The 18,371-nt window shown below is 39.0% G+C and overlaps 1 protein-coding gene across 1 annotated transcript; it reads left to right on the plus strand.

The window, feature by feature from the left end:
* The first annotated feature begins 1,047 nt into the window (after positions 1 to 1,047).
* LOC110878101 lies at positions 1,048 to 7,955 on the plus strand. The gene is made up of 8 exons (XM_022126362.2): positions 1,048 to 1,501; positions 3,537 to 3,676; positions 3,854 to 3,953; positions 4,067 to 4,165; positions 4,241 to 4,588; positions 6,911 to 7,003; positions 7,111 to 7,317; positions 7,402 to 7,955. The coding sequence occupies exons 1-8, from the start codon at positions 1,178 to 1,180 to the stop codon at positions 7,660 to 7,662; spliced, it is 1,572 nt and encodes a 523-aa protein (XP_021982054.1). The 5' UTR covers positions 1,048 to 1,177; the 3' UTR covers positions 7,663 to 7,955.
* The last annotated feature ends 10,416 nt before the right edge of the window (positions 7,956 to 18,371 follow it).

The raw sequence follows: 18,371 nt of genomic DNA on the forward strand, positions 1-18,371 counted from the left end.
TTTGAATGAACTGAAAGTTGGATTCGGGTTGTAGATTCAGGTATGGTGCAGTGCGATGGCGGAGGTGGTGCAATGCGGTGGTAGTGGTGGTTATGGAGGTGAGTGTTGATGGATAAAGAAAGATGAGAGAGAAAGAGAAAGAAAAAAAAGGGGATTGGGTTGGGGGCATTGCTCGACACGTAACGAGTGTGAGATCCACAAGGTAATATACAAAAACAAGGGGTGTGGTATGGCGTGGCTTTGGCTGGCGTGGCCAGCCATGTGAATTTTTTTTTGTTTAAACTATTTTAAATTCCATTTAATGAAAATAACACACTAATTAAAATAGAAAAGAAGATTTCAGTATAATATTTTAAAGAGTTAAATGTCATTTTAGTCCCTGTGGTTTGGGTCATTTTGTCAATTTAGTCTAAAGGTTTCATTTTTCACCTATGGATCCAAAAAGGTTTCACTGTTGCCATTTTAGTCAATTGGGTTAACTTCATCTATTATTTATGTTAACGAGAATGGGCGATTTGGTCATTTTATATGGCTAAATTGCCTTTCTAGTTAACATAATTACATATAAAATGACCGAATTCCCCTTCTGGTTAACAAAAAAAATGGATGAAGTTAACTCAGTGGACTAAAATGGCAACGGTGAAAGTTTTTTGGACACACAGGAGAAAAATACAATCTTTGGATTAAACTGAAAAAATGACTCAAACCACGGGGCCTAAAATGACACTTAACTCTATTTTAAAAAGCAAATAAAGAAGTTGTTTGGGTCGTAACTTAGATTAAAAAATTTCATTGTAGGATGTTGTGGGTTGATTTTATATAAAATAAAAAGATATGGTAGAAGAAGCAGAGAGAAGTGATAGTAAATAAAGAGATACGTTAGCCCGGTATAATCTAGCCAGTATTATTTGCCAACCGCCGTCCCAACACACGCTCCACACTCCACGGTCTAAATATACTCCCAAACATAACGTAACGCACACACTAGTTGATAAAACATGAAATGAAATAAATTAATCGACACGACAGTACACACTAGTTGATAAAACATAAAATGATATAATTAATCGACCCGATAGTGGATGAATGATACCACTTTCTTTCTTCTCGATTTTAGCAATAAAATACATCACCATATCCTTTTCTCTCTGCCGATGCAGAAACCCTTACTCCCAAAATGCCTCTCTCCGATTCGAATCCCTCCGTTGCCTCTCCGCCACCGTCTTCCGACGCATTCGACGGCGACGCCGCCGAACGCCGCCTACGGGAGGCGGAGGAACGTCTGAGAGAGGCAATCGAGGAGTTACAACGCCGTCAACGCCGCGCTAAGATGCTCCATCCGCCGTGCGATCACGCCGACGAGTCATGTATTGCCAACGCCATCGGTAATCTCTGTCAAAGTTTTCTCTTATCCTACGGTGTTCGTGTCGGCATTGGAATATTGCTCCGTGCGTTTAAGCTCGCTCGTCGGAAATCCTATTCGTCTCTTATAGATCTTAAGGTTTGAATATGTTTGTTATTGTTTTTGATTAGGTTATTGAATCGATAATTTGTATATTCTATTGTTCCAGATTACCTTATGTTTATGGCGTTTTGTTGTATTTAATACGAATTATATACCACATATAATGTTGATTCATGAGTCTGAACCTGTATGCTAGCAAAATCAATTGATATTAAGTAATTATGATCCAGTTTTGTTTCTAAAACATGAATCGTATCATCTAAATACATAGTAAATTTAACGGTATCCAATCACTTGATATTAATAATTAAGCTTCAGTTTAGTTTGTTAAGTATGTTGTATTGAAGAAACACGGAACTAATTTTAAGATTATTAGTTGGGTGTATGTTTCAAACATGAGGGTTAATCTTCTTAATCCTTCCTGAGCTTGTGTGTGATGATGATCTTTCCTGCAAAACAGCAACACCGTTAAGCTCGTTAAGAGGGGAACATGGGGGTTTCTCTCTTAACCACTCTCCGGCGTGAGAATAAGTAACTGCTTTGAGGAAAATAAGTGTGTGTTAAGAGTGAGATTAGAGAGAGCAGAATGTTTATCCTGAGTATGGAGGTCCCTATTTATAGCCGGAGTGGTGTAGGAGGAGATGGCTGATGGGTCTTGGGCCGGAAGGCGACAACAGGGGATATCCTCTTTGTCTCTCTGGTGTCGACAGTTAGTGGCTTCTAGAAGATCCTTGGTGCTGGCGCACCTTGATTGGAGCCACGTGTCCAGGTTGTCGTCCCTGTCGCCCTTCTGACATCAGCAGGTGAGTGGAGATCATGGGGCAGTTGTCACCGCCCCCTGATTGGTGCCACGTAGGCGTCCTTGTCATGGGCGGATCTTAATAGGGCTGTGGCAGGGCCACGGCCCGGGCAAGTTTTTCGGCCGTAGTGCTAATTTTCCGCTTTTTGATCGAAATTTTTTATATATACTATGTTTGGCCCGGGCTTGCCCGGGCTTTTTTTAGTGCCCGTGTCTTTCGGCCCTGGCACGTTCAACGGGCAAGATCCGCCACTGGTCCTTGTGTACATTTTGTCTCCTGCACGATTGTTAATCGTGGAGCACGATAGAGTACAGCCTGCTGGACGCTGATTGGCTCGCTCTTCTGCCACTCGTACCTTTGCTACTTCCTGAAATGGCCCTGCGCCGTAACTCTTGCGCGACCTTTGAAGTGTGTACAACTAGCCGGCGCGAGGCGTAGGAGTTGAGGGCTCTTATTCAGGATACTAAGTGTGACGCTGATGTTATATCTTGTTTCGGTCTCGCACGGGGCTCAGGTTTTACCCAAGCAGCCCGCGCGGGGTCTGCAGATTAATCAGCTTACTGAGTAAGGAGTATGGTCCAGCGCGCGACCTGATTGGTCTGCGCCGGCTTTTTGGGACCATACCCCTTCATGTATTTTTCCAGATTACGTTTGATTTTGGTGTGTTGTTGTATTAAATACGAATCATATACCACACTTAATGACTACTGTCGTCTGCACAAATGATCCATCATTCTGGACCTGTATATGAGCAAATCACTAGATATTAAGTAGTTAAGCTCCAATATTATATTATAAACCCTAGTTGTATTATCCAGATTCATTCATCGCTGGCTGTTGTACAAAGGAGTAACTCAACGATTAAATAGAGACATCAATAATGCACCACTTGGTTTTAGTAAACGTTAGGTACATGAATTAGGTTTAGCACCATCGTATTTGCATCACATGTTTAGTTTTAGCTATGGACATATTTCTTTTTCCGGGCCAGAAGAGTCTAAGTTATAGTGTTTATGGGAGGAATAGGATAGATAGACACATGATGTTAGTTCAAGGGCTATAAAATAACTGTGGCTGTGTTTGAGGTGATAGAAGTTGCAAATTCATAGGAGAAAAGAGAGGAATCCGCTTCTCCAAGGAGGATGATTATTTTGCCTTTTCTTTTCTTGGTTATCGTTTTGTTAGGATACGTTTTTGTTCTCCGTCAGTTCATTTGTTAAGAGCTTTATTTGAAGGTTATTCTTTGTATTAAGTAGCTGAGTTATATGCAGCAACTTGTATCGGAGAAGGACTTGATAGTGAGAGAGGAGGCATGTCGGGTCGGGTTACTTTTTGGAGGGTTTACAGGATCGTACCATGCTCTTAGATGTTTTCTGAGGAAGTGGAGAAAGAAAGAAACACCATTCAATGTGTAAGTTACCCTGTATATAAGTAATAACATTCTTGTTTTTGATCTTCTTTGTTATAAAGATTAGTACTATTTGTTACATTTGTACTGTAAAAAAAGTATGTTTCTTTTTTCTTTTTAAATATATCCCAATGTATCTAGTTCACACATATGACTTTGTTAAAGGTGATGATGGAGCAGAATTTTAGCAGGTTCAGTTGCAAGTTTGTCTATTCTAGCATTAGATGATTCCAACAGAAGGCGTACGCTTGCTTTATATCTCCTGGCTAGGCTTGCTCAGGTGTGTTATTAAGCATGCTTTTTTACCTGTTTTTTAATCATGATCTTCAATTCCCATAATAGAGAGTGAGAATGTTAAAGATACGATGCTCTAATTAATTTGCTCTTTAACAGTGTGCTTACAATTCTGCAAAATCAAAGAACAAGTTCCACCTATGGGGAAGCTCATGGAGACATGGGGATTCGTTACTCTTTGCTTTATCATGTGCTCAGGTACATCTTTGTTGTCTATTGACATTTTAACCATTTATACACACGTTTTTAATACATTATGGTCAACCATTGCAGGTCATGTATGCTTTTGTGATGCGACCTGAGAGCTTACCAAAATCATATCAAGATTTTATTCAAAAAACAGGGCCCGTTGCTAAGCCTGTATACAAAGCTGTCAGGGAATGCTGCAGAGGCTCTCCAGTAGATGTTGCATCACTACATTCTTACTTATCAACAGTGAAGGGTGCCGATTTTGCTGCTTTGCAAGAATTTCCTTCTATCATACCCTGTTCAATAATTCATCCGGGCACCAAATCATGTTTAGCTCAAAATGCTTATGCTACATCGAACACGTTTAAGAAAACGTTTCCGCTGTACTTCTCTCTGACTTTTGTACCCTTCGTTGTTCTCCGTTTACAGAAGGTTAGCTTTTCTATTCACTCATGTTGGCTCTACTAAGCAAGTTCTGTTATACGGCCTCGAAGTGTGACCTCTATCAAATACCTAAGTGGTAATTTTGACTTATTTACTTATGAATAGTTTGATTTGGGTTGTATTTTTATCATTAAAAATGGGTCAAATAGAAAGATTAGCCAAAAGGAACGGATCAAAAATGTCCATTTCTAATGCATACAACTTCCTAAATCATTTTAATCAAAAGTACTAATTATTAATGTAATACTAGAGTTAAATGCTTGGTTGGTCCTTGTGGTTTGCAAATATTGCAGACTTGGTCCTAGTGGTTTAATAATTACATACTTGGTCCCAATGTTTGTAATTTTTGCACTCGTGCCGTCTTTATCATTAACTTAGGTTAGATTTCTCAGTTAAGTTTGTATTAAATTACCAAAGTACCCCTGCTTATTAAGAAAAACAATAAATAGAAAATAGTTTAATTAAAACAAATATTTTTGTGGTCCCACCCCCACTTCTTTCCCAAATCACCATGTCACTACTACCCCCTATATCTCTCTCTACCCAGATCTCTCTCTCTTCTCAAACAAACACACCACCACTGAACACCTACCTCCACCACCGAACACCCACTACCACCACTACAAACCACCATTACAGTCACCTCCTTCAACCTCCACCTCTACACTTTAATACAATTAATTCTCACATACTTATTTTTAACTCTCCAGCCATATATGTATATATACCGATCATTCAAGATTTCAATCATCAACACCTTCACTTCACATCTTCAATTCCACCAACAAAGATTTAATTCATTTAAATATAAATATAACTTAATCCCCCAAGAAGCCCCACCCCACCTCCATCTACCTTAACACCAAATTGACAGGAGACCACTTCGATTTACCGGTGAGTCGACTCGAACACTCGTATTCCGACTATCAGTTGAGCCATGAGGAAAATTTGCAACCTTCTTGATTTACCGGTGAGTCGACTCGGATAATCGGATTCTTTTTCCATGAGGAACTCTCTGTTGTGGAGTCAACTAAACTCTCCGTCCACAAACTCCCATATGGATTATACCGTTAATTAAGTTATTAAAAGACACCGACAAGACGATTGAAACCAATGGAGGCGTGGCAGATGGTTTAGGTTAACGCTCGGTAGTCCGATGGTGTCGGATGGTGTCGGATGGTGACGGGTCGTTAGAGGGTGTACGGGGAGATGTAGGTTGTACTGCTGTAGAGACGAGATATGAACATACCTGGCGGTGGCAGAAGGTTGTTGGTTAGGAATGATGATGATGTCGGGGTTGGAGATGATGATGGTGTGGATTGATCTTTCGTTGCCGGTGGTGGTGCTGGTTGGGGGCGATGATGATGTCCAGGTTAGAGAGTGGAAACGTTGATGATGCAGGTGAACCGAGAGAGAAAGAAATTTAATTGTGAGATGATGGGGTGGCCCCCCCTTATACTTTTACTTTTATTTTTTAATTGTTGTGGGCAATTTAGTCATTTAACATCAACTTAACTCAGAAATTTAATAGAGGTTAGTGATAAGGACCACCTGAGTGCAAAAATTACAACTATTAGGACCAACTCTGTAATTAGTGAACCATTAGGACCAAGTCTGCAATTTTCGCAAACCACAGGGACCAACCAGGCATTTAACTCGTAATATTATTATATTTTTTAGTCATAATTATATTATTAATGATCAACTTTGTGTTGCATCATGGGTTACCATTGGCACTGTGGGTTGAATCCACTTTTGATTTCTTTTTTTATCCTTAATTTTTTTTAGTTTCAACCCAATGCTTTTACATCTTTTACAGTTCCACCCCAACAATTTTTCACTTTCAATTTTGGTCCCCTATACTTTTCGTGTGTTACAAATTTTCCGTTTTTACGTTTTGGTCTTAATTTTGCGAGTTAATACGCCGCAACGTGCGTGTGTGGTTTAAAATTTTTATGTCTATTTTTCCCCGTTTAATGGCCCCGTCGCAACGCGTGGGTTCTAAATCGACTTGGTTATTGTTTATATGTTTTACCTTTCGCGTGTGTGGTTCAATGTTTTTACGTCTACTTTTTGTTCAGTTAATTTTTTTGTACCTATACTAGCTTTTCCGGTGTTGGTGATCGTTGGCGGTGGTGTGACATTGGTGCTGTTTGGCACGGTTTTACACCCCCCGCCGCAACATGTTAATTCTTTATGAATTTGGGGCAAAAAGGTTTGCTGGTCAAATCGTTTTGTCCCGTACTAAATCCGAACCATTTGTTTCCGCGTCTTCTTAAATGAATGAATTTATATCTGTCATGTTTTCAGTTTATGGAAGCTCCATTTAGAACCAGCTGGCATGCAGTCACGGGAGCTGTTCGGTCAACAGCTTTTTTGTCTTGTTTTGTAGGAATCTTTCAGGTAGCTCATGTTCATATCAGTACTCACTCATGAATGAAGAGTCATCATTATATATATATATATATACACACACACACACACCTTACTAATTTCATTTTGTAATGCAGGGAGCCATATGCATGCACAGAAAAGTGGCATCACAAGACCACAAGCTTGTATATTGGTTTGCAGGTGGATTAGCTGCATTATCTGTACTTTTGGAGAAAAAAGGTAGAAGAGGAGAACTTGGATTGTATGTTCTTCCACGCGCTAGCGAATCTCTGTGGTATATATTAGTCAACCGTCGTATACTTCCAAATATCAAGAATGCTGAGGTACATGTTATGTTAAATCATTTACCACTTAATCGTTCGGTTTTATTTTCTTATTGTCTGACTATCGTTTGTAATCTATCGAAGGTGGCTCTGTTCTGTGCATGCATGGGTGGAATGATGTACTACTTGGAACACGAACCCGACACCATGTCTCCATTTCTAAGAGGCTTAATCCGCCGGTTTCTTGCCAGCAGAATTAGCAATCCGGGCCCACCATCAACTCGAAATTCCTCTTACAACTACTTACAAACCCTAGACGCTATTAAAAAGCCGAGTTCACAGAACCAAGAACCCGAGTCGCAGTCTTCAGAAAAATACAATCTTGAATCTATACCTGGACTCTGATCGAATTTTCAAATTGATCAGGAAAGTCGTTAACACACCCAAATTGTTTCGATTTATGATGGATTAACGGTATTATGAGATGATTGTTGCATGTTATTACCGTATTGAATAGTCATATCTGGGTCTTTGATGCCAACTGAGGCATTGACCCATCTTTATTTGGACTTTTGTAGGTCTTTGTTGTATAACGGAGTTAAGTGTGTTCATTTTTGTAAATATTAAATATATGTTCCAACATTGTTATGGTTACTACTAGTTTCTGAATTTATGAGTTCTGAACGCGGGTTTTTGTCTTTAGGTTTTACAAATCTTGATTAGTTATTTGATGATATCCAAACCGTCTGGTCTGGGTTATTTGTTCCAGTTATAGCTAATTATTTTGACAATTAAGGGAATTAAGGGATGTTTGGGATTCCTTCTCAAAAACAACTTAGGGGACAGGAGGTGGAACGTTATCCCCCGTGATAGCCAAAACTTCCACCGCCACCTAAATGACAACGCGTTATAGCATCACGGAATTCTGATTTCGTTATTTTCTTCACGGCCCGTGACGGTTTCTTTTTTGAGGATAATTGTTGGTTGGGGGGAAATTGTTGGGTGTGGTGGTGAGTGATGACCATTGCCACCAAAAAAGGTTGTAAGTGATGGAAAAATGGTTGATGACATGGCGGAACTTGATTGAGTGCTTGTGAGTGATAGAATTCTATCACTAGTGACCACCCCTACCCCCCCAACTTATATAAGTTATAAGTTAAAATTTCTAACTTTTCAAAAACAACTTTTTCACACACAAAAAGAACTTAAATAAGTTAAACCAAACACCATAAAAAAAAAACTTATTAACTTTTATAAGTCAATAAGTTATAAGTTGCTCCAAAATAAGCTAACCCAAACACCCACTTACTCGGCAATGAGAAAAGTGTGATCTATTATTTGCTCTCAACTAAATCTATACTATATAATAAAAGAAATCACTTTCGGGACACTTGTCATCATATTAGGCCATCTCTTATAGATAATTATTATTTTAATTTAATCTTTTCTAATTAATTATAGATAACCCTCCTACGAAATATTATTTAACTTAATATCTTATATTATAGATAACCCTCTTACTAAATATTTTTAGTTTAATATCTTATAGATAATTATTATTTAGTTTAATCTCCTTCTCATTTATAATAGAGTAAATTACGATTTTGACCCCTATGGTTATATCACTTTTACCCTTTTAGCCCAAAAAGAAATTTTTTAACATCTGAGCACCCAACGTCTTTTTTTCTAATCCTTTTGGCCCCTAACACTAACCCCATCCATTTACTTTTAGGGGCCAGAAGGGTTAGAAAAAAAAGGTGGGGGCTCAGATGTTAAAAGATTCTTTTTTGAGCCAAAAGGGTAAAAGTGATATAACCACAGGGGGCCAAAACCGTAATTTACTCTTTATAATATTATTTATTTGAATTAATTATATTTGAACGTTTTGTTTAGTTTGGTATCAAATAGATTTTACGAAACTTAAAATAAAATTAACTAATATTATTTATCATTTATACATTTACGTAGTTTTAAATAAAGAGTCAACTTTATTGAGACTTCGTCAATAAATTTTGCAACAACAGAATAATCTATTTTTATCACGAAAACTAAACTTTGTATTAATATATTAACTATTTTTATTTTCACTATACAAAATTACATTTACTCGACCCATGTAATACATCAGGTTTTTTAAGATATAACTTTTTGTTATTTGATATATAAAATTAGATTTATTCAATTCGTACAATACATGAGGTTTTTTAAGGATGTATATTTTTTTTATTATTTAGTACAGAAAATTACATTTATTCAAACCGTGTAATGCGCATATTTTTAAAGATGTAATTTTTTTATTATTTGGTATATAAAATTACATTTATTCAACCCGTGTAATAAATGGGGTTTTTTAAAGATGTATTATTTTATTATTTGGTAGATAATATTACATTTATTCAACCCGTGTAATACACGTGGTTTTAAAGAAATGAGGTTTTTAAAGATCTATTGTTTTATTATTAGTATATAAAATTTATTTATTCAACCCCGTGTAATACACGAGGTTATAACCTAGTGTGATTATGGTTTTTTTTTTTTGAAAGGCTAATTTTTTTAATCTTCTGTCGTCTATGGGATTTGAACCCAAGACCTTCCCCTTCCCAATCTAGTGTGATTATAGTTGAGAGCAATAATCCCCGTGTGCAATACATCCCACCGAATTAACTATTAGTGGTAGGGGGTCGGATGTGGCATGAAGGGGGATTTGATATGGGAAGATCCTTTGGGTTGATGTGAGTGGGCACAAGGGGTGTGAGTGACCATAAGATGAAAAGGTGCAGGTGCATTGAGTGTGTGTGTTAGGGGTGGGGGAGGGGTTGAATGGAAGGTGTGGGTTGTGGTATAGAGGTGTTAATCTTTGGTGACGAGGACTCAAGTGAGTCGTCTAGGGAGACCGTAGATTGCACACGCGGTTTGAGAAAAGGATGAGGTGATGAGGGATAGTCTTGCGTGTTAGGTGTAAGTCCGGCATGTGTGAGGGTCTTGGTAGGGGTATATGTAATAATCAAACACATAGTCCAGGAAGACACGTGAAATGAATGTGGGAGAGTTTTTCAGGCTAGGTGTCACCGAGTAATGAATAACAAGGACAATTTAATATGCGAATGTAGGAATGATTAGGTTTAGAGTGGAATAAGAACCAGTGGTGGACTCATAATATTTTTTATGGGGTGCGAAATTTTTTGGGTCGTTTGTCTATTGCTATATAATAATCTTTTTCGGCCGGATTCAGGTCGGGTCAAATCGGGTCGGTCATATTAAAAACGATAGTCAAACTAAATTTTGTATAATTAACAAAATTACGTCAAACATAATTACAAATGTATAATTAATATATAATGTTTTTAAAGCTGGGGGGTGATATGTGGTTAAAAACCGGTGTTCGTAATTGTGTAACTTAGTGTTTTTACATAAGTTTTAATCTTGAATAGCCTACTTTTAATTAGATTTGTGTTTTGCAGGTTTAATGAAGTTTAAGGTGCATTTTGGGAGCTTTACGAGCTATCGGAAGGAAAAACGGACAACCGGGACGCGTTACGGATCAAACGGGAGCGCAAAATGGAAAATTAGAGAAGTGGAGCTGGAGAGGCCGTCGCCGACGGGTTCTAGGCCGTCCGGGATGGGCTTTAGAAATACATGTCGGCCAAACTTGCCCGTAACCAGTCAAATAGCCCGTCGCCAGCTTGTCGGCATTTGAGAGGCCGTCTCCGACGGGGTCAGGTCCGTCGGCGACGAGCCATGGTTTGCAGAAACGCGAAATTTTGGGTTGTTGGTGAAAAGAACGATATCTATTGGTTAATTGGCCATTGAACTCGTAAGTTATAGGAAAATTTGAGTTTTGAATTATTGGGGGAGCCATTTTTCACCTACCACTTCACTTCCATTCGATCTCCAACATACAACATCACTCGAATCATCAAGAAGATCATCATCATTCATAATCATCATCCCGTTAACCCTAATCATTCACTCATCCATACTCATTGAACCTTTCACCATCACAACACTATACCTCATCATTTTCTCCATCCTTCAAGCTTCGAGATGATTTCAATCAAGTTTCAAGCATCCAGTGATCGAGTTCCTTCCACCATGAGCGGCTAATCACCTTGGTTTCACCTCGGTGTAGGTAGTTGTTTAATCTAGGGTTTTGAATTGTTTCTTGATTCAAGTTTGTGACAAATTGTGTTGATTTTTGAAACCATTGACAATAGTTTACATTTGTTTCGTATTCGTAAATTGTCGAACGATTATAAAGTTATGACTTTGCGAAATGGTTATGTGTAGTTATGCGTTGTCATGGTTAGGTTTTACTTGTGTGATTACAAAGTGCATTCTTGTCCGTTCTTCGGGACGTTGATAGTTACTGGCACCTAAGTCATGGTACACTAAATCCGTTAATCGTATACAATTGAGTTGGATCTAAAACTTGTAGAAATCCCAAGTTGGCAATTACCGAGACCGGGTGTGAACCCTTTTTCTTATTATTGTTTAGTAACCAAGTTTTCTTGCAATCGTTAATTATTAGTTGTTAATCAATTAAACCAATTCCATTAGTTTAAATTCACATCTTTCAACCAAACAAAAATACAAAAATATCTAGCAAGCTTCATAAATCGTGATATTTGTTCTAATTCAATCGAATCCATTCGCAAACCACATACTCTTCGTGGTTCGGCCCCTTGCTACCACTAGCTATTTGTTAAGGGTAATTAGGGATTATAAATATTATCTTTGACCGGAGCGCGACATTCCGATCAAATTTTGGCGCCGTTGCCGGGGAGTGCGTGCGCTTTGTGTTTGGATATTGTTTGAATTTGTGTGATTAACTGTTTAATTTGCATAATTTCTTTTCTTGTACTTTGTCTTTTTCTTTGTTACGCGGGGTGTGTTACTTGTGTAGGTTACAGGTAGTGCATGCATACGCGGAACTCCGGGAGGACTTCACCGTTAGTCTAAGAACCGGAAATCAAAAGAGTTGCAAGAAGGAATTTAGCAAGTCGGTTGGAGGCAACACTTGCTTCTAACCAAGTCACCCAAACACCACAACTCACACCATCCATTGAAACCGATGCAATGGAAAATCAAAACTCAAACCAAAACCTTAACCAAAATCAAAATCCGAACCAATTCCAATACCGAAGCAACTTCAATCCTGCTCAAAATGTCCAACCTATACCTCAAGAGCAACCGGGTGGTAATAACAACTCTAGGCCACCCACACCACCTTTTCGAACCCAAAATCCCAACAACATCCAAAGAACACCCCAACAACAAAACCTTCACCGACAAAATTCCTTACCCATTCACCTCGATGACCGGAATGTCAATTCTGACCGTAGAGGCAATCGAGATCGTGGCAATCCCGCGAACGAAGACCCGTTCTTTAATATAGATGATTTGAGAAACGTTATCCCCGATGATGAGCCGTTTAGTGTTCCCGGTTACCAATCGCCGGAACATGTGAGTGTTCACACGGAATATTTGGATGATGGGGGTAACTATGATGATTGGGTCGATGATGAAGATTGGGGGTATGTGAATAGGGGTAATGTCTACAATGATAGAGGTTTTGAAGATGATGAGTTTGGCTACCAAAACACCAATTTTGTGGGGAACGACAACTGCGGGTACGGGAATATGAGAAATGACGGTTACGAAAACAACCGCCAACCACGGAACAACAACCAAAGGAACTGGAATGATGGGTTTTACAACAACAATAACAACAACAATGCTAACCCTAACCGGATTCCTCATTTCGTGGGAGGAGGTAATCAAAGAGTTAATCAAGTTGGAAACCGAAGAGGTGATAGGAGAGGTGATAGAAGGCATAATCGAAGGTCGGTTGATCAAGGCGTCGTCAACAACCTCCACGGGGAGTAAATGACCGTTTTCGACTGGTAGTCACTGACAATGACTCTCCAATAGTTTGTGAAAGAAGGATGTTCGATTGCAAACCCCACTACATCAATATTCTTCCCCACTTCAATGGGAGGTCTAATGATGAACCATACACCCATTTGGCGGAGTTTTCATCTATATGTAGCACAATCGGGGGGCATAAATTTGCGTTGGAAGAAGTCAAGCTTCGGTTATTTCAGTTTTTGCTAAAAGACAAGGCGAAACAATGGTTTCTTACACTTCCGACGAATAGTATTCGGACATGGGGTGAGATGAAACAAGTATTCCTCGACGAATATTACCAGATGGCAAAGACCGATGATGCTAGAGATGAAATAAGGTCTTTCCGCCAACTATCGAGTGAACCGCCGCATGAAGCATTCACAAGGTACAAGGAATTGATTCGAAAGTGCCCACACCATCAAATCGAAAAGTGGGAGTTGGTTAAATGTTTTGTGAGAGGATTAGACGATGAGTGATGTGTGTAAAATGCAACATATAAAACACATCAATTAAGGCATAAAACTAACCCTTTTTAAGTACTAATGTTGGAAAAAGAGTGTTTTTGTCTTCCTTTTGTATTTTCAGGATGAAATGAGCTCAAAATCACAAAAGAAGCAAAAAGACCACTAATTCTACCATAAATACAAGAAAAGGGACAAAAGTAAACTGCCCGGACCCTCAACGGCATCTCCCAAGACAAAGAGAAGAGAACAGAAGTCTGAACACGCCCCGTGTCCAGTGAACACGGGGGCGTGCCCAGGAAGCAGCAGAAAAGACAAACCAGTAGAAGCTTCCATTGCTCACCACGGGGCCGTGCCCAGCGGACACGGGGGCGTGTTGAAAGTACAGCAGGCGCATTAATTGTAATTCGCAATTACAATTAATGAAGAGAGAGAATGTCAGACGGGCACGGGGCCGTGTCCAGCGGACACGGGGCCGTGTCCAGCGTTCTGTTCAGCCTATAAATAGAGGAGCTTGGTTCCATTCTCTCTCATCCCTTGGCACACCACCTCTCTCACACTTCATCCACCACCCATCACCACCATAACACCATCATCCACCACCATCATCCATTGTCCATCATAGAGTGTGTGAGTCGTCTCGGGATCCAAGATTGATCGTAAGAGTTCTTGACAATCAAGGCCATGTTTGCCTAAGTCTCTTACATCACTTGGTGAAGACAAGTGTTTAGTATAATACTTTTTATTTTTAATCTTTTGCACTTTTTATTTGGTTTTGTATTAATGACTTTAATAACTAGTTACTTATGTTGAAGGTGATCTTTCCTTATCGTTTGTCCGTGGTGTCTTGGCATTATTTTACTGTCTATATAAAATAAAAGATTTTCACCATTCATATCTCCACGGTCTATATGGAGGTATGTTGGCTACCCGGTCGGGGGTTAAGGGAACGGTTTGGTAAAGGTCTTGCCCTTGTTCAGCGTTTAGAGGTCCTGCTTGGGACCTGGGTCAAATTTAATAGGACCGCCTTCAATGCCCATGGGTATTGGATGGCGGGGATCCAAACTCTTTGACCCCCTCATAAGCTAACTACTATTAATACTATAACCCGGCTATTTAGGACTGTATCCCTGCTGACTCAGACTACTTAGTCGAGGGTAACGTCACCGCCGAAAACGGGGCCTACCATAATTTGCATTAATAACTTAATTCATTATCTTTCAATAATCCGACCCTTTAGGATTGTATCCTTGCTGACTCAAACTACTGGGTTGAGGGTAACGTCGCCTTCAAAAGAGGGGCCTACTACAATAACTAAGATAATCTCTTAAACAAGTGCAAAAGTGCGAAAATAATCAAAGGTTATACTAATACACGTGTCGGATCCAAGTGATTCATCTTGTCTATCTGTTTTTTATTTTATTTTATTTTTCAGCATTTAGTTAGTTTTTATTTTTCTTAGTTTAAAATATTTTTCTAACTTTTTGATTTGATTAGACGTTGAGGATAAACCGGTATTAAAAGCTCTTGTGTCCTTGGACGACCTCGGTATCTTACCAACACTATACTACGTCCACGATGGGTGCACTTGCCCATATGTGTGTTTAGTGTTAGTAAATATCGTGTTTTATAAATTTAAAACTTGGCTAAAAGTGTAAAAAGGGCTTAAATAAACATCTAAAAACATATACACACTTACGCACATCAAGTTTTTGGCGCCGCTGCCGGGGACACAAGGATTTTAAGAAAGCTTAAAATCGACGGCCTAATCAGTTTTTCAAAACCTTTTCAAAACGCGCGCATTTTTTCTGCATTTTAGCTTAGTTTTGCATTTACAGTAGCTTGAACACGGGGCCGTGTTCGCTGAACACGCCCCCGTGCTGCATATTTTTAGAGTAGATACCCAGATACAGAGTCTGACCACGGGGCCGTGTTCACTCAACACGCCCCCGTGCTCAACGTGACCAGTTAATTTAATTAAAACGCCCAGATACAGTCCCTGAACACGGGGCCGTGTTCACTCAACACGGGGCCGTGTCCAGCTTCTGTTTCCGTCTTTATTTTTGTTTTCTGGTCCCGAGACTCAGTTGTAGTCTGTTGAGTGATTCCTATGGATCAATACTCAAGAGATTACAACTACACCTATGATGAGGATGATTATAGAGGTAATTATTGCACTAATTGTCGTAATGCACGCTCGGTTCAATATAATACTTCATATCAACCATCCAATTCATACAACCATTATGAGGAGCCCAGGTACGAGCCATCAACTTCATACACATCCTATGAAGACCAAAGGTATGAACCTCCTTCCTCATACTCATATTTTGATGAACCAAGGTATGAGCCTTCATACTCATACTTTGAAGATTCAACATATGAGCCACCACCTTCATATACTTATTATGAGGACCCATGGCGTGAACAACCCACCTCATATGAGTACTATGAAGAACAAAGTTTCGACCCTTATCCATCATATACTTATAATGAAGAACAATGGTGTGAACCATCTACTTCATATGAGTACTATGAGGAACCAAGGATCAAACAACCGGATTCAAGCTTAGAGGATCCAAATTCTTTCAATCTCACCGAAGTAACTAATAGGATATTAGAACACATTAAAACTATCGAACGTTGCATGAAAGAATCTCGCGCAAGGGAAGAGGAATCCCGCGCGGGAGAAGAGTTAAAAAGTAATAATAACGTAGAGATAGTTGAAAGTGTAAAAATGGAAGAACAAGAAAGTGAAAAACAGACACATGAGTTAAACAACGAAAATGGTGAGTCCAATAATGTTAAAATTCAAGAAGAGTCTAATTTAGAGGAAATTAATCTCTTGTCACCTACTTTCGAAAACCATTGTTTAATAACCCCTCATGCCAAGTTTTTAAAAGAGTTAAACACTAGTGCTAAAATCAAAGAAATAGTAAGTGTTAAGTTAACTAATGATCAAACCTCACTAATAAAGGAAGATCCTTTTGAAATTAACATCACACCGGTTCCATGTTTCTTTCAAAATTCGTTTATTAGTAATGTAACTATTGATAAAGATCTTTGTGTTAACATAATGCCCAACTACATTTTTGAAAAGTTAAGTATTAGTGATTTTACTCCACTTCAAATACCCATTTTTCTATCCGACCGAAAAGTAATGAAATCAATCGGTGTAGTCGAAGATATTTTGGTTCAAACAAATCAAATGGTAATCCCAACCGACTTCGTCATCTTAGATGATGCCCCCCTAGTCTTGGGAAAACCTTTTGTACAAACTCACAAGGCTTTGAAAAACCGGAAATTCAACAATCTAACTCTTCAATTAGGGGCATTCAAAAGGAGCATAGATCTTGAGCGCTCAATGAAATATCCTTTTGGCAACAATGACCCCCTAATTGAAGATGAAGCTGAACCACCTGATACAAACCACGAGGAAGACCACTTTGTCGAAGAAGAGGTAGCCATAGAACAAACTTTTAAAGTTCTTGATCTAGATAAGCCACAAAATAAGGTGTCTCCTAAAGACCCACCCATCGAGCTCAAAGAACTCCCTAAGGATTTGGAATATGCTTTTCTAGGCAAAGATGGTAGTTTACCTGTAATTATTTCGTCTAAATTAACTAGCATAGAAAAAGAAAAATTAGTTAACCTACTTAAAAAACACAAAAATGCGATCGCTTGGAAGCTTGTAGATATTAAGGGAATAAGTCCTTCCATGTGCACGCACAAAATTTTAATGAATGATGACTACAAAACGGTGATTCAACCACAACGAAGAGTGAACCCCAATGTTCAAGAAGTGGTTAAAAATGAAGTCATCAAACTACTTGACGCCGGACTAATCTACCCTATCTCCGATAGCCCGTGGGTAAGTCCCGTCCAAGTAGTCCCAAAGAAAGGAGGTATGACGGTAATAACCAACGAGAAAAATGAATTAATACCCACAAGAACCGTCACAGGATGGAGAGTCTGTATAGACTATAGGAGATTAAATGAAGCAACAAGGAAAGACCACTTTCCTTTGCCCTTCATTGATCAAATGTTAGAAAGATTATCCGGTCATAAATTTTATTGTTTCTTAGATGGTTTTTCAGGTTACTTCCAAATACCGATAGCACCAGAAGACCAAGAGAAAACAACTTTCACATGCCCCTACGGAACTTTTGCATATCGACGCATGCCATTCGGTCTATGTAATGCGCCTGCAACATTCCAACGTTGTATGGTCGCCATTTTCCATGATATGATTGAAAAAACCATGGAAGTCTTCATGGATGACTTTTCCATCTTTGGAGACTCATATGATCAATGCCTCGATAATCTTGAACGAATGCTATCCCGATGTGAGGAAACTAACCTCGCCCTTAACTGGGAAAAGTGTCATTTCATGGTAACAGAGGGAATAGTACTCGGACATAAAATCTCAAGCGAAGGAATGGAAGTTGATCGAGCAAAAATTGAGACTATATCTCGATTACCTCCTCCATCCTCCGTGCGAGCGATCAGAAGTTTCCTAGGGCATGCCGGATTCTATAGAAGGTTTATCAAAGACTTTTCGAAAATCTCAAGACCTCTAACAAAATTACCTGAAAAAGATGCACCCTTCATCTTTGACAAGGAATGCAATCAAGCATTTCTAACCCTCAAGGAAATGCTAGTCAATGCACCTATCATGATAGCACCAGATTGGAAATTTCCTTTCGAAATCATGTGCGATGCAAGCGACTTTGCTGTTGGAGCAGT

This window comes from Helianthus annuus, chromosome 9 (assembly GCF_002127325.2).
Source record: "Helianthus annuus cultivar XRQ/B chromosome 9, HanXRQr2.0-SUNRISE, whole genome shotgun sequence".
In the NCBI taxonomy this organism is placed as follows: domain Eukaryota; kingdom Viridiplantae; phylum Streptophyta; class Magnoliopsida; order Asterales; family Asteraceae; genus Helianthus; species Helianthus annuus.